Source organism: Bos indicus, chromosome 26, assembly GCF_029378745.1.
Source record: "Bos indicus isolate NIAB-ARS_2022 breed Sahiwal x Tharparkar chromosome 26, NIAB-ARS_B.indTharparkar_mat_pri_1.0, whole genome shotgun sequence".
Lineage (NCBI taxonomy): Eukaryota > Metazoa > Chordata > Mammalia > Artiodactyla > Bovidae > Bos > Bos indicus.
Window position 1 is genome coordinate 35,190,642 of NC_091785.1, and position 12,986 is coordinate 35,203,627.

At 37.6% G+C, this 12,986-nt stretch overlaps 1 protein-coding gene across 3 annotated transcripts in view; it reads left to right on the plus strand.

Moving 5' to 3' along the window:
• Window positions 1-12,986, plus strand: part of ATRNL1 (attractin like 1) — an 808,308-nt gene that overhangs the window by 167,656 nt on the left and 627,666 nt on the right. For all 3 annotated transcript variants that reach the window (XR_011564298.1, XM_070780901.1, XM_070780902.1), the window contains one exon: window positions 1,845-2,026. Coding sequence is in view for 2 of the 3 variants with exons in the window: in XM_070780901.1 (XP_070637002.1) it covers window positions 1,845-2,026 (182 nt within the window). In the remaining variant the exon portion in view is untranslated. The remainder of the gene's footprint in view (window positions 1-1,844; window positions 2,027-12,986) is intronic.

Genomic DNA, 12,986 nt, shown 5'->3' on the forward strand with positions numbered 1-12,986 from the left:
TAAGGAAAGAAAAAGCTGAAATTTAACAAAAACTCCTGCGCTGTTTCCTTGAAGTGAGCTGGTAGTTTAGATTTCAGAAGACAAGGAAGATTGCTGTGTGTGTAGCCTGAAAATGGAAACAGAGGCGTTTGAAGTCTTGCTGAGTGAATGTGGTGTATCGAGTGCTTACTGTGTTCCAAGCACTGTGTGTTATTCTCATTACCTAGTTTAACAGGACAGTAGTTATTCAAGAAGCAAAGGGCCCTGTAATACTGAGATAGTGTGTGCTTTTGTAATTCTCATTCTGTTGTAGGTTTACTCCGTATTAATAGTTTTCCAAAGGCTACATAGTGTATGATTCTAATAGATTGAATGTTAAACCAACATTAAAGGGATTTGCAGAAATTAGAACAAAGCCACACTCTTAACTCTTTTACTTTTTTGAGACTGTAATTAAGAGAAATTAAATATGCTACTTATTTTGTTATGTATTTCCCTAACATTTTTTAATGAAAAATTTTAAACATTTTTTTATGATTTTTTTTTATGAAAAAATAGAATTCTAGTGAAGACACTCAGTAACCACACCCTAGATTCTACGATGCACATTTTACTCTGCTCTATCTCTGATTTCTCTGCCTATCCATCCCCTGTTCATTTATCAACCCATCTCAATTTTTGATGGCAAGGGCCTAATTTAAAACCGTCAGCTTTACTTTCTCAGGGAGAAAATGTGAAGATATTAATACGTCCTCTTTGGGTGTGTAATAATAGCATTAAGGGGCAAGACATCCCAGAAACTGGAAGAGTAGGTTTGTAATAAAATTTTAAATGAATAAATACATGTATTTTTAAAAGATTAGTTTTAATTTTTAATATGGTCAAGCTCCATAGATATAAAATGTATAAGGAAAAATCTGTGGCATTCTCAATAATTTTTAAGGGTTTAAAGGGGTCTTGAGACCAAAATGTTTGAGAACTGCTGCTTTATAATAATTCCATAAGACTGAACTGATGCATCCAACCTGAAAGGGCAAGAGGCACTGATATATTTAGTGATATGAAACTGACGGATATTCAAGTCAAGCTTCACAGATTGGTGTGTCAATAAAACACCTCAGTGTTAATGTGTCTTAGAGCATAACTTTATATTGAATCTATAAGTCTGTGTTTTAGAAAATAGATACTGTTTTAAGTTCAATTTGGAGCCTAAGGATAAACCACTGTTACTGAATAGTATGTTTAAACTTTCAAAAGACCTGAAAGGTTGTGTAAAAATAAATATTTGAAAGCAAATTCTTTACGAAGCATAAATGAAATGAGACTTCTCGCCCCATAATTATAATTAATCAAAGAACCCAGCTTATATCAAAATAGTACACCTGGGCTAAGGAGATTAGTTAATCTAATTCCGTAGCCCAGAGGACGGTTATTAATAGCTACACTTGTAGGAATAACTTTGCTTTTGTTGTGTGCTGGTTATTTTTCTACTGAAGTGATCTTGTATAAAGTGAACCTTGCGACATATAAATGCAGTAGTGATTTCACTTGCTGCGAAACCGTGTATCAATACACTAGATTTACACAGAAGACCTAACAGTCAGCAGATTTTGACTGATGTTACAGAGCCATAGCTTTTCTTATGTTTAATAGAGAAAAAATTAGGATCTTCTGTTCTTATTCTTCACCAAAATAGTAGTCACATTTTGCTTAGTATAACACAAGGATATATTTACATTTTATCATAAAAATTATTTAAGCAAATCTAGAAGTTGTATTTATTTAGCATTCCGAAATAATTGAAAAATATGCATGTGTTTGGATAATCAAAAAATAAGACATGATTTTTTTTTTTTTTTTGACAGCTCATCTTTGTGGAGAAGGATGGATTCACGTCGGGGATGCTTGTCTTAGAATTAATTCCAGTAGAGAAAACTATGACAATGCAAAACTTTACTGCTATAATCTTAGTGGAAATCTTGCTTCATTAACAACTTCAAAAGAAGTAGAATTTGTACTGGATGAAATACAGAAGTATACACAACAGGTAACAACTGTATTTGTTTTTATTATGGGAATATGCTTATAATCATATAGCTATTGGCAGTGAGTCATTCTGTTTCTATTTTCACTTCCAAGGTTTATTAAAAATAATGTATTTAAATTGTTTTTAAATACGTTATTTTTAATAAACCTTGGAAGTGAAAGTAGAACTCATTTCAATAGTCAATAGTCAGGGGGCTCATTCTGTACTTGTATTTGGTAATATGCCCCTCACCCCAGGTGGCAGTGGTAAAGAATCCACCTGCCAATGCAGGAGATGCAAGAGATGTGGGTTCGATCCCTGGGTCAGGAAGATCCCCTGGAGACAGAAATGGCAACCCACTCCGGTATTCTTGCCTCGAGAATCCCATGGACAGAGGAACCTGTCAGGTTACAATCCACGGGGTTGCAAAGATTTGGACGTGACTGAGCACAGCACAGCATTTGGTAGTTTGGTAATTTTCTAAATTGCTTATCTCATGTTTTGCTCAGCAAACCATTGCATTACCTTAGCAAAAAGTCATCTCATATGAATAAATATACTTTAAAACTTGTGTGTATAATTTAATAATTTGTTTAAAGTGTTATTATTCTTGTAACTTAGGATGTCTCTTACAATCAGAACACTAGACCAGCATATTGGCAATATTTGTATAGGTGTATTTGTGTGTATGTGTGTTTATGTATATGTTCTGAGGGTTAAAATTTTGAATTATCCTCTTAGTATAGATATGCTTGAAATAATATACAAGTAGTTAGCTGGACTTAAACAGATCATTAAAGTATATGGAAGATTTGGAACATACAACACTTGGAAGCATTTTTAATTTCCTTGAAAACTGTTTTATGGAAAATATTTCCATAGAAATGGACTATTTGCTTGGAAATGGTATCAAATATCATTTTACAATAAACTTTTAATAGGAATCCATAGTAGTTATTTGCTGTTCTTGGGATGTTAAAATATAGTCAACCCTTAAGAACAGATTAAGTTGGAGATTTGGAAATAATTTACAAAACATAGTTTTGAAATATCTTAGTTCATATACTTACTTGAAGTGTCTTGAAGACATTTGAAAAAATTGAGTAGATTATATTATACATTGTATTGTTTTAGGTGTACAACATAATGATTTGATATTTGTATTTATTGTGATACATGTTGTTCTTGGATTTCTTTTAGATTCTGCATATAAAAATATATGGTATTTTTCTTATCCTGACTTATTTAAATTAGATCTATCCATGTTCTTGCCAATGGCAAGATTTTAGTACTCTGTGATCTCACATATATGGTGAATTTAAAACAAACAAACAAACATGCTAAAAACTAAAAAACCAGGCTCACAGATAGAACAGTTTGGTATTTGCCAGAGGTAAGGATGGAGGGTGGGCAAAATGGATGAAAGCAGTCAAAAGGTACAGACTTACAATTATAAAATAAATAAGCTATGAGGCTATAATACACAATGTGATGACTATAGTGAATAATACTGTATTTCATGTTTGAAATGTGCTGAGAGAGTAGATCTTAAAAATCTTCACAAAAAACTGTGTATGGGGACATATGTTAACTAGACGTATAATTCTACAATGTATACAAATATTGAATCATTATTTTGAGTTCTGGAAATTAAGATAATATTATATGTCAATCATGCATCAATTGATGGAGCTTTTCTGGAGGCTCAGACGGTAAAGAATCTGCCTGCAGTGCAAGAGACCCAGGTTTGATCCCTGGGTCAGGAAGATCTCCTGGAGAAGGGAATAGTTACCTACTCTAGTATTCTTGCCTGGAGAATCCCATGCACAGAGGAGCCTGGTGGACTACAGTCCATGGAGTCACAAAAAGAGTTGGACATGACTGAATGTCTTTCACTTCACATACATCAAATAAAAGAAGAAGTATAGTCAACACTTAAGAATAGCTTAAGTAGGAGATTTAGAAATAGCTTACTAAATCTAGTTTTGAAATACCTTATTTAGTTCAAATATATACTTGAAATATGCTAATGTAAATTGTCATAGCATCATTATAGATTTTTGTATTTTGTGTCAAAAGTAAAATTAGAGCTCAGTATAGATTAGTTAAGTGATAAAGCTGAACAGTAATATATACCTCAGATCTGAGGTATGTACACTTTTGCCCAGTGTTTAAAATGTATACACACATATAGACACCATAGGGCAAATAATCCACAAGGTGGCATGATTTCTACACAGGGCTTCCTGATAGCTCAGCTGGTAAAGAATGCGCCTGCAATGCAGAAGAGCCCAGTTTGATTCCTGGGTCGGGAGGATCCCCTGGAGAAGGGATAGACTACCCACTCCAGTATTTTGGGGCTTCCCTGGTGGCTCAGCTGGTAAAGAATCTGCCTGCAATGTGGGAGACCTGGATTCAATTCAAGACCCTCAGTTGGGAAGATTCTCCTGGAGAAGGGAAAGGCTACCCACTCCAGTATTCTGGCCTGGAGAATTCCATGGATTGTATATAGTCCATGGGGTTGCAAAGAATCAGACATGACTGAGCAACTTTCACTAATGGAGGTATGACAGTATTGCTTTGAAAATGGTATTAGATTTCAACAACTTTTTTTGACCTTAAGTTATGACTTTTATTTGGGCAAGGAGTCTTGGTAGAGTGCAGTGGAGATTGTTTTGGTTTGAAAACTTTTCAGAACATATATCACCAATTAGTTAAGTGATACGTTTTTGATATAACTGATTTTTAAACAACATTGAGGACAAATGATGCATTAAGTATCAAACTGATGGAGAGCAGGCAATCTGGAAATATTGCTTATCTCTACAACTTAGTAGCAAGTTAACTTCCACAGCCCTATGTCCCTCATCTGTAACCTGGGATAGTTATTTGCTACTGTCCTGAATATTCACTGGAAGGACTGATGCTGAAGCTGAAACTGCAATACTTTGGCCACCTTATGTGAAGAACTGACTCATTTGAAAAGATGCTGATGCTGGGAAAGATTGAAAGCAGGAGGAGAAGGGGATGACAGAGAATGAGATGGTTGGTTGGCATCACTGACTCAATGGACATGAGTTTGAGTAAATTCCAGAAGTTGGTGATGGACAGGAAGGCCTGGCGTCCTGCAGTCCATGGGGTCGCAAAGAGCTGGACATGACTGAGCGACTGAATTGAACTGAACTAATGTTTATTGTGAGAAATAAGTGAGATGTTGTATGTGAAGAATATAAATTTTATTTAAGTGTTTACTTATGATTATTATTGTTTGCATTTTTAAGATTGTTATTTTTGTATGTTTCCATTATTGCTATTACTACTATCTCTAGGAATCATTAATTAGATAATGAATTTTTAGGTAACTAAATGAATTTATTCAATGAAGAGTTAATATTGATATTGTCTATAGAAAAATATTTACCCCAAACTGATGTTTTAATTTTTTCCACTTTATTTAATTTTTTAATTTTACAATATTGTATTGGTTTTGCCATATATCAACATGAATCTGCCACAGGTATACACGTGTTCCCCATCCTGAACCCTCCTTCCTCCTCCCTCCCCGTACCATCCCTCTGGGTCGTCCCAGTGCACCAGCCCCAAGCATCCAGTATCGTGCATCGAACCTGGACTGGCGACTCGTTTCATATATGATATTATACATGTTTCAATGCCCTTCTCCCAAATCATCCCACCCTCTCCCTCTCCCACAAAATCCAAAAGACTGTTCTATACATCAGTGTCTCTTTTGCTGTCTCGTATACAGGGTTATTGTTACCATCTGTCTAAATTCCATATATATGCGTTAGTATACTGTATTGGTGTTTTTCTTTCTGGCTTACTTCACTCTGTATAATAGGCTCCAGTTTCACTCACTTCATTAGAACTGATTCAAATGTATTCTTTTTAATGGCTGAGTAATACTCCATTGTGGATATGTACCACAGCTTTCATATCCATTCATCTGCTGATGAGCATCTAGGTTGCTTCCATGTCCTGGCTATTATAAACAGTGCTGCGATGAACATTGGGGTACATGTGTCTTTTTCAATTCTGGTTTTCTCAGTGTGTATGCCCAGCAGTGGGATTGCTGGGTCATAAGGCAGTTCTATTTCCAGTTTTTTAAGGAATCTCCACACTGTTCTCCATAGTGGCTGTACTAGTTTGCATTCCCACCAACAGTGTAAGAGGGTTCCCTTTTCTCCACACCCTCTCCAGCATTTGTTGCTTGTAGACTTTTGGATTGCAGCCATTCTGACTGGTGTGAAATGGTACTTCATAGTGGTTTTGATTTGCATTTCTCTGATAATGAGTGATGTTGAGCATCTTTTCATGTGTTTGTTAGCTATCTGTATGTCTTCTTTGGAGAAATGTCTATTTAGTTCTTTGGCCCATTTTTTGATTGGGTCATTTATATTTTTTCCATTTTACAAAACCTTCCCCCATCTCCATTAATTATACTAGGATCTTTTTCCTCTTAAGAACATTCCTGATTTATGTTAAAGAATATGAATATATGTTATGGATTTTCCTTTTGATAATAACAAGGGAATAAGTGAGTTTTAAAAAGTGACTTAACAGTTTTGTATAAATATTAAAAAAATTTAGAGGCACTTAAGCACATACCCTTTTGAAATGTTTGTATGAATATTCAATTCACTATTACTGCCTACCACAATTTTTGTGGTGATATTAGTGTGTGTGTTTCTCATGAGTATTGATATGGATAATTTAATTTCTAATGACATTTTATATCTGTACAGAGTCAAAAGTCTTCCCTTTCATTCGTGAAATTGATAATTTATATCCTTGAGTTCAGTTCAGTTCAGTCACTCAGTCATGTCTGACTCTTTGTGATCCCATGGACTGCAGCATGCCAGGCTTCCCTGTCCATCACCAGCTCCCAAAGCTTGCTCAGACTCATGTCCACTGAGTCAGTGATGCCATCCAACCATCTCATCCTCTGTCATCCCCTTCTCCTCCCACCTTCAATCTTTCCCAGCATCAGGGTCTTTTCTAAGGAGTCAGCTCTTCGCATCAGATGGCCAAAGTATGGGAGTTTCAGCTTCAGCATCAATCCTTCCAATGAATATTCAGGACTGATTTCCTTTAGAATGGACTGGTTTGGATCTCCTTGCAGTCCAAAGGACTCTCAAGAGTCTTCTCCAACACCACAGTTTGAAAGCATCAATTCTTTGGTGCTCAGCTTTCTTTATGGTCCAACTCTCACGTCCATACCTGACTACTGGAAAAACCATAACTTTGACTAGGCAGACCTTTGTTGGCAAAGTAATGTATCCTTAGTTTTTATAAATACTCAAAAATTTTACATGGACATTACAATATGATACTTGGTTGTCTAACCAATATATTAAATGCTTGATATTAATAGGGTAAAGAAAAACTATAATAATTCAGTTTGTATTATTAAACCATTTTTGTGTGAACTGAAGCTATTTTTCTGGAAAGGATGGGCTAATCTTCATTCATTTAGTATATATCTATTGAGCACCCTCAGGGTACTTGGCAGTCTTCTGCTTGCTGAGAATGTAGAGATTAAAAACAATTACTGTTGTCAAAGAGCTTTTGGAGGAGAAAGACAAACCCAATTATACCAAAGTGTGATAATTGCAATGATAAATGCACACAGGGTGATATATGCAGTTAGAGGATAGATATCTGACATGTAATGTCAACTTAAGGAGTTTCCTGGAATAATACCCTAGTTACTTGTTGCAAGACTTGGAGTTGGCCAGTAGTACATAAAGATATTTGTAGGGATTCAGAGAAATACCTCTGATTTTGTTTTTCTCTCAATTTATCTTGTTTGAGAGCTACTAGCCTTACAGTTCGGGGAAGGCAACGGCACCCCACTCCAGTACTCTTGCCTGGCAAATCCCATGGACGGAGGAGCCTGGTAGGCTGCAGTCCATGGTGTCACTAGGAGTCGGACATGACTGAGCGACTTCCCTTTCACTTTTCACTTTCATGCATTGGAGAAGGAAATGGCAACCCACTCCAGTGTTCTTGCCTGGAGAATCCCAGGGATGGGGGAGCCTGGTGGGCTGCCATCTCTGGGGTTGCACAGAGTTGGACACGACTGAAGCGACTTAGCAGCAGCAGCAGCAGCAGCAGCAGCAGCAGCCTTATAGTTGAGGATAAGAGGCACATGGTATCATCTAGGAGAGATCTCTTCATTTTAAAAAATATTTTAGAAAAATGTAACAAAGTAGTATTTGTAGTTTTGTTTTTAGTCATATGGAGCATACAACATAATTTAGGATCTATTTGCATTTTTGTACTAGCACGCACTTCATTGTTTTCATTACAAAATTGAGGGGTAGTTATCAGTGAATATTTGGACATTAGTTCTACTGAATATATTTAGCTTACAAAGAGCCTCTTATTGGTAGATCCACATTCTTTGAATTTTAGAAAAGTACTTGTGTTTGGCTTTGGGCTTCCCAGGTGGCTCAGTGATAAAGAATCTGCCCGCCAGTGAGGGAGCTGCAGAAGACCATGAGTTCAATCCCTGGATCAGAAAGTTGCCCTGGAGAAGGAAATGGCAGCCCACTATAGCAGTCTTGCTGGGATAATCCCATGGACAGAGGAGCTTGGCAGGCTACAGTTCATGGGGTTGCAGAGTTGGACACAACTGAGCAGTTGAGCACAAGCACAAACAAGCACAGTGTCTGGCATTAGAACTCAACTGCTTTTTCCTTTGTTTATGTTATTCTTAGTGTTTACATTATAATCTTAAAAAGCACTACTTTAGAAGCTTCACATTTCAAGACTTCTTCAAGTTGCTTATTTTTCTTGCTTATGTTTATAAATCATAAAGATTAGGCCAACAATTAATTTGAATGCATGATGAACTTAGATTCAATAGTTTGTGGACTATCCTTCTCTGTAAATAAATGTTTTGTTTCATTAGAAATATGAAGTTTAGCAAAATTTCAAAGGTGGAATTTTCTGCAAGGTGATATTGCATTAAACGTATCATTATAGAAAGTGAATTATACCCTGAGTCATTGCACTTGTATAAACTTAAGATAACCCTTCCATCATAAATGGAGACTGACAAATTCATGCCCTTTGAAGAGATGTCCTGGGTCAAATGATCATTTACTTATTGGCAATGGCTAATGAAATGTTGCAGTGATTTATGGTGTGCTACAGTAATTTTCATAATATAGTAATTTATCTTTTGTTTCTCAACTGCCTGTCCAGCTCATTTACTGGGTAATAGTTACTTTAAATGTTTTATCAACTGCTTATTTTCCTGCTCTTCTCTTCTTCCTTGCAGATTCTTATCATGACGATTTTAGAGAAAAATGTTTCATTTTAAATGACTTGTCTTTACTATAGATAGTTTGGAAATACAGGCAGAGTTGCTATAATGTAAAGCACAATTATTCATCTGAAATATCTGTGCTGGATTCATTCCTGCTGTTATTATCAAGAACTATAAAAATAGTATAGCTTTTTTGTTATCAAAATATATTGAAAATAATGTATGAAATATACGATGGTCACAAGACAAAGCAGCATGTGTGTTTTTATAGTTAGAAAACATTATTTATTAAGCACTGTCTCTGTCAAAAACTGGATGTTAGAAAATAACTATCTCTGTTCTACTGGCCTTGTTTAGCAAAATTTATTATCTACCTATGATATGTACAGTACTTTGCTGGGTGATATGAGATCTGTTCTAATGAATGTTTGTTGTTCTTTAGTCACGAAGTTCTGTCTGACTCTTGCAGCCCTATAGACTGTAGCCCACCAGGCTTCTCTGTCCATGGTATTTCCCAGGCAAGAATAATGGAGTGGGTTGCTCTTTGCTTCTCCAGGGGATCTTCCTGACCCAGGGACTGAACTTGTGTCTCCTGCTTGGCAGGTGGATTCTTTATCATTGAACCACCTGGGAAGCCCCTAATGAATGTTAATAATACTTTAATTTTATTTAAGAAATATTCGTTGAGTATTTATGTGTAAAAATCATTATATTTGTACACTGTATACATTTCAAGGTCTACAAGTTCTTTTTTTTTATGCATAATTTTTTTTTCTAATTTTATTTTATTTTTAAACTTTACATAATTGTATTAGTTCTTTAGAAGCTCTCAAGGACCATTTGTACAACATATTTAGAATAAATACTGAATTAATATGTCTTACTTCTTTCTATATTGTCAAAGACCCAGTGGAGGAACATATTTTTCTCTACCCTGACAGTCAGTAATGTAAAAAAAAGATGATGTGGAGTTTTGAAACCACTTCACATTAAAATATAATATTATTAACTCAATAACTTCAAACATAAATGTATTATTATGTGTATTTAAGTGGGAATGTTTCGGAATGATGTTAGCAAGATGGTAGAATGGATATTTCTGGTACTCATTCCCTCCCAGAAACACTGATTTAACAAATTACCCATATACAAAATACCTTTCCAGAAGCTCAGGAGTCCAGGCGAAAGGTTATAGCATCAGGAATGGCAGAGGGAACTCAGAAATAAGAAAAGACTGATTAAAAATGGTAGAGAGGACAGTTCCACATTACCTGCATCATCCTTCCCCTAAGCCTCCACAGTACAGTGAAATTTAGTGAGAAATACCCTCTGAAAAGGGGAAAGAGGATGAAATGAGCACTGGTTTTGCTGTGGTCCCCACCCCCAGCTCTGCTCTAATGAACCCCAGTGCGTGGATTTTCCCTGTGAACCCAGGCGCCAGGTACACCCCAGTGCCAGACTGGCTCCTGTGGCCTCAGGCTGCAGACTGGTACCCACAGACCCATCGTCCAGGCCAGCCCCCATATATTCCTGGGCTCTAGGAAACCTAAGATCCACGTCCTCCCTTGGGCTGGCCTCTTCAGACCAAGGGTCAGGCTCATTCCAGGGGACTCAGGCTTTAGGCCCTCCCCTGTGATCCCAGATACCAGGCCCACCCCCATGGACACAGGTATCACACCTATCTCATGGACTCAGGGCCAGGCTTGTCCCAGTGGACGCTGGCACCAGGCTAGCCCCTGCAGCCTTAGGACCATACTTGTGGGCCCAGGTGCCCAGCTTGCCTGAGCACCAGACTGGCCCCAGTGGATTTACGCTCAAGGCCTGCTTCAGTGCCAGGTAAGCCCTGTGGATCCATGCCTCTGGGTGGCTCCCGCAGATCCAGGCTCCAGACTGACCCCTGTGGACCGAATTTGCTCGCTTGGCACTGTGGACTAGGTTCTAGACCCACCACTTTGTACTCAGTCACACCAGCCCTATTCCAGTGGACCCCTGTGCCATAGTGAGCCCTTCAGACCTCGGATCCAGGCCTGCACCCTGGCTCCAGTTCCAGGCTTGCCCCTATGGAGCCCTTGGTTCTGAGTCTGTCCATGCAGACCCAAACACCAGACCCTCTCCAGTGGACCCAGGGTCCAAGCTTGTCCCTCTGAACCCAGGCACCAGACAGGTCCTCTGGATCCAAATTCTAGGCCTGCTTACCCATGGCCTAGGCTGTCCTCAAGGGCAGCCCACTTGAGGACTTCAACAGTAAGCTTGCCACAGACCCCACCACACAGTCTGCCAGAATCCCTGGATAGGCTGACTGGAGAAAGGCTTTCCCTACTGAAGCCAATCTGTAAAGACTGGAAGGAGTGATTACATCTTCACATGTGCAGACACCAATGCAAGGCCATAGGAATCATGAAAAATCATGGAGACATGATGTTACCAAAGAACAAAGTAAAGCACGGGTAAGGGCTTCTCTAGTGGCTCAGCAGTAAAGAATCTGCTTGCCAATGCAGGAGACATGGACTTGACTCCTGGGTTGAGAAAATCCCCTGGTGAAGGAAATGGCAACCCACTCCACTGTTCTTGCCTAGAAAATCCCATGGATATGAGGAGACTGGAGGGCTACAGTCCCTCGGGTTGCAAAGAGTTGGACATGACTTAGCAGCTAAACAGTAACAACTGACTCAAAAGAAATGGAGATCTACAAACTGCCTGACAAAGAATTCAAAATAACCAATGGGAGAGGCTCAGTGAATTATAAGAAAACACAGATAAACAGCCTAGCAGTATTAGGAAAACAGTATATGAAAGAAGAGTTAATTGAGTGGTTCAACAAAGACCGAGAGACCAAAAAAAGAACCCAAGAGTAATTAATGGAGCTGAAGAACATAATTACTGAACTAGATAATTCCACACAGAACTTCAGTAGCAGACTCTTTATCAGGCAGAATAAAGAGTCAGCAAGCTCAAATACAAGTCATTTGAAATTACCTAGAGTTCAAAAAAAGAGAATGAAAAAAAAGTGAAGAAAGCCTAGGAAACTTATTGTAGACCGTAAGGAATCAATGTGTGCTTTATGGGAGTTCGAAAGCTCATTTAAAGATATAATGACAGGACACTTCCCTAATATGGAGGAGGAAATGAACATCCAGAGCCATTAATCCCAAAGGACCTCAAGCAGATTGAACATAAAAAGATCTTCACCAAGACACATTATAATAGCCCTAAATAAATCCATGCATTTATGATCAATTGATGATTGCCAAAGGTGTCAAGAATACAGGATGGGAAAAGGACAATCTCTTCAATAAATGATTTTGGATGTTCTTATGCAGAAGAATGAAAGTGGATTCTTTTTCTCATACCATATACAAAATTCAAAATAAATTAAAGACTTACACTGTAAGACTTGAAACTGTAAAATTTCCAGAGGCAAACATGCAGAAAAGTCTTGTTGACATTGGTCAGGGCGGTGATTTTTTTGAATGTGAGCCCAAAAGCACAGACAAGAGCAAATGAGATTGTGTCCAACTAATAAGCTTCTGCATAGCAAAGGAAATAATCATCAGAATAAAGAGACAACCTGAGAAATGGGAGAAAATGTTTATAAAACATGTATCTAATAAAGAGTTATTGTCCAAAATATATAAGGCACTCAAGCATCTCAACACACACACACACAAATATACCCAGTTAAAAAAC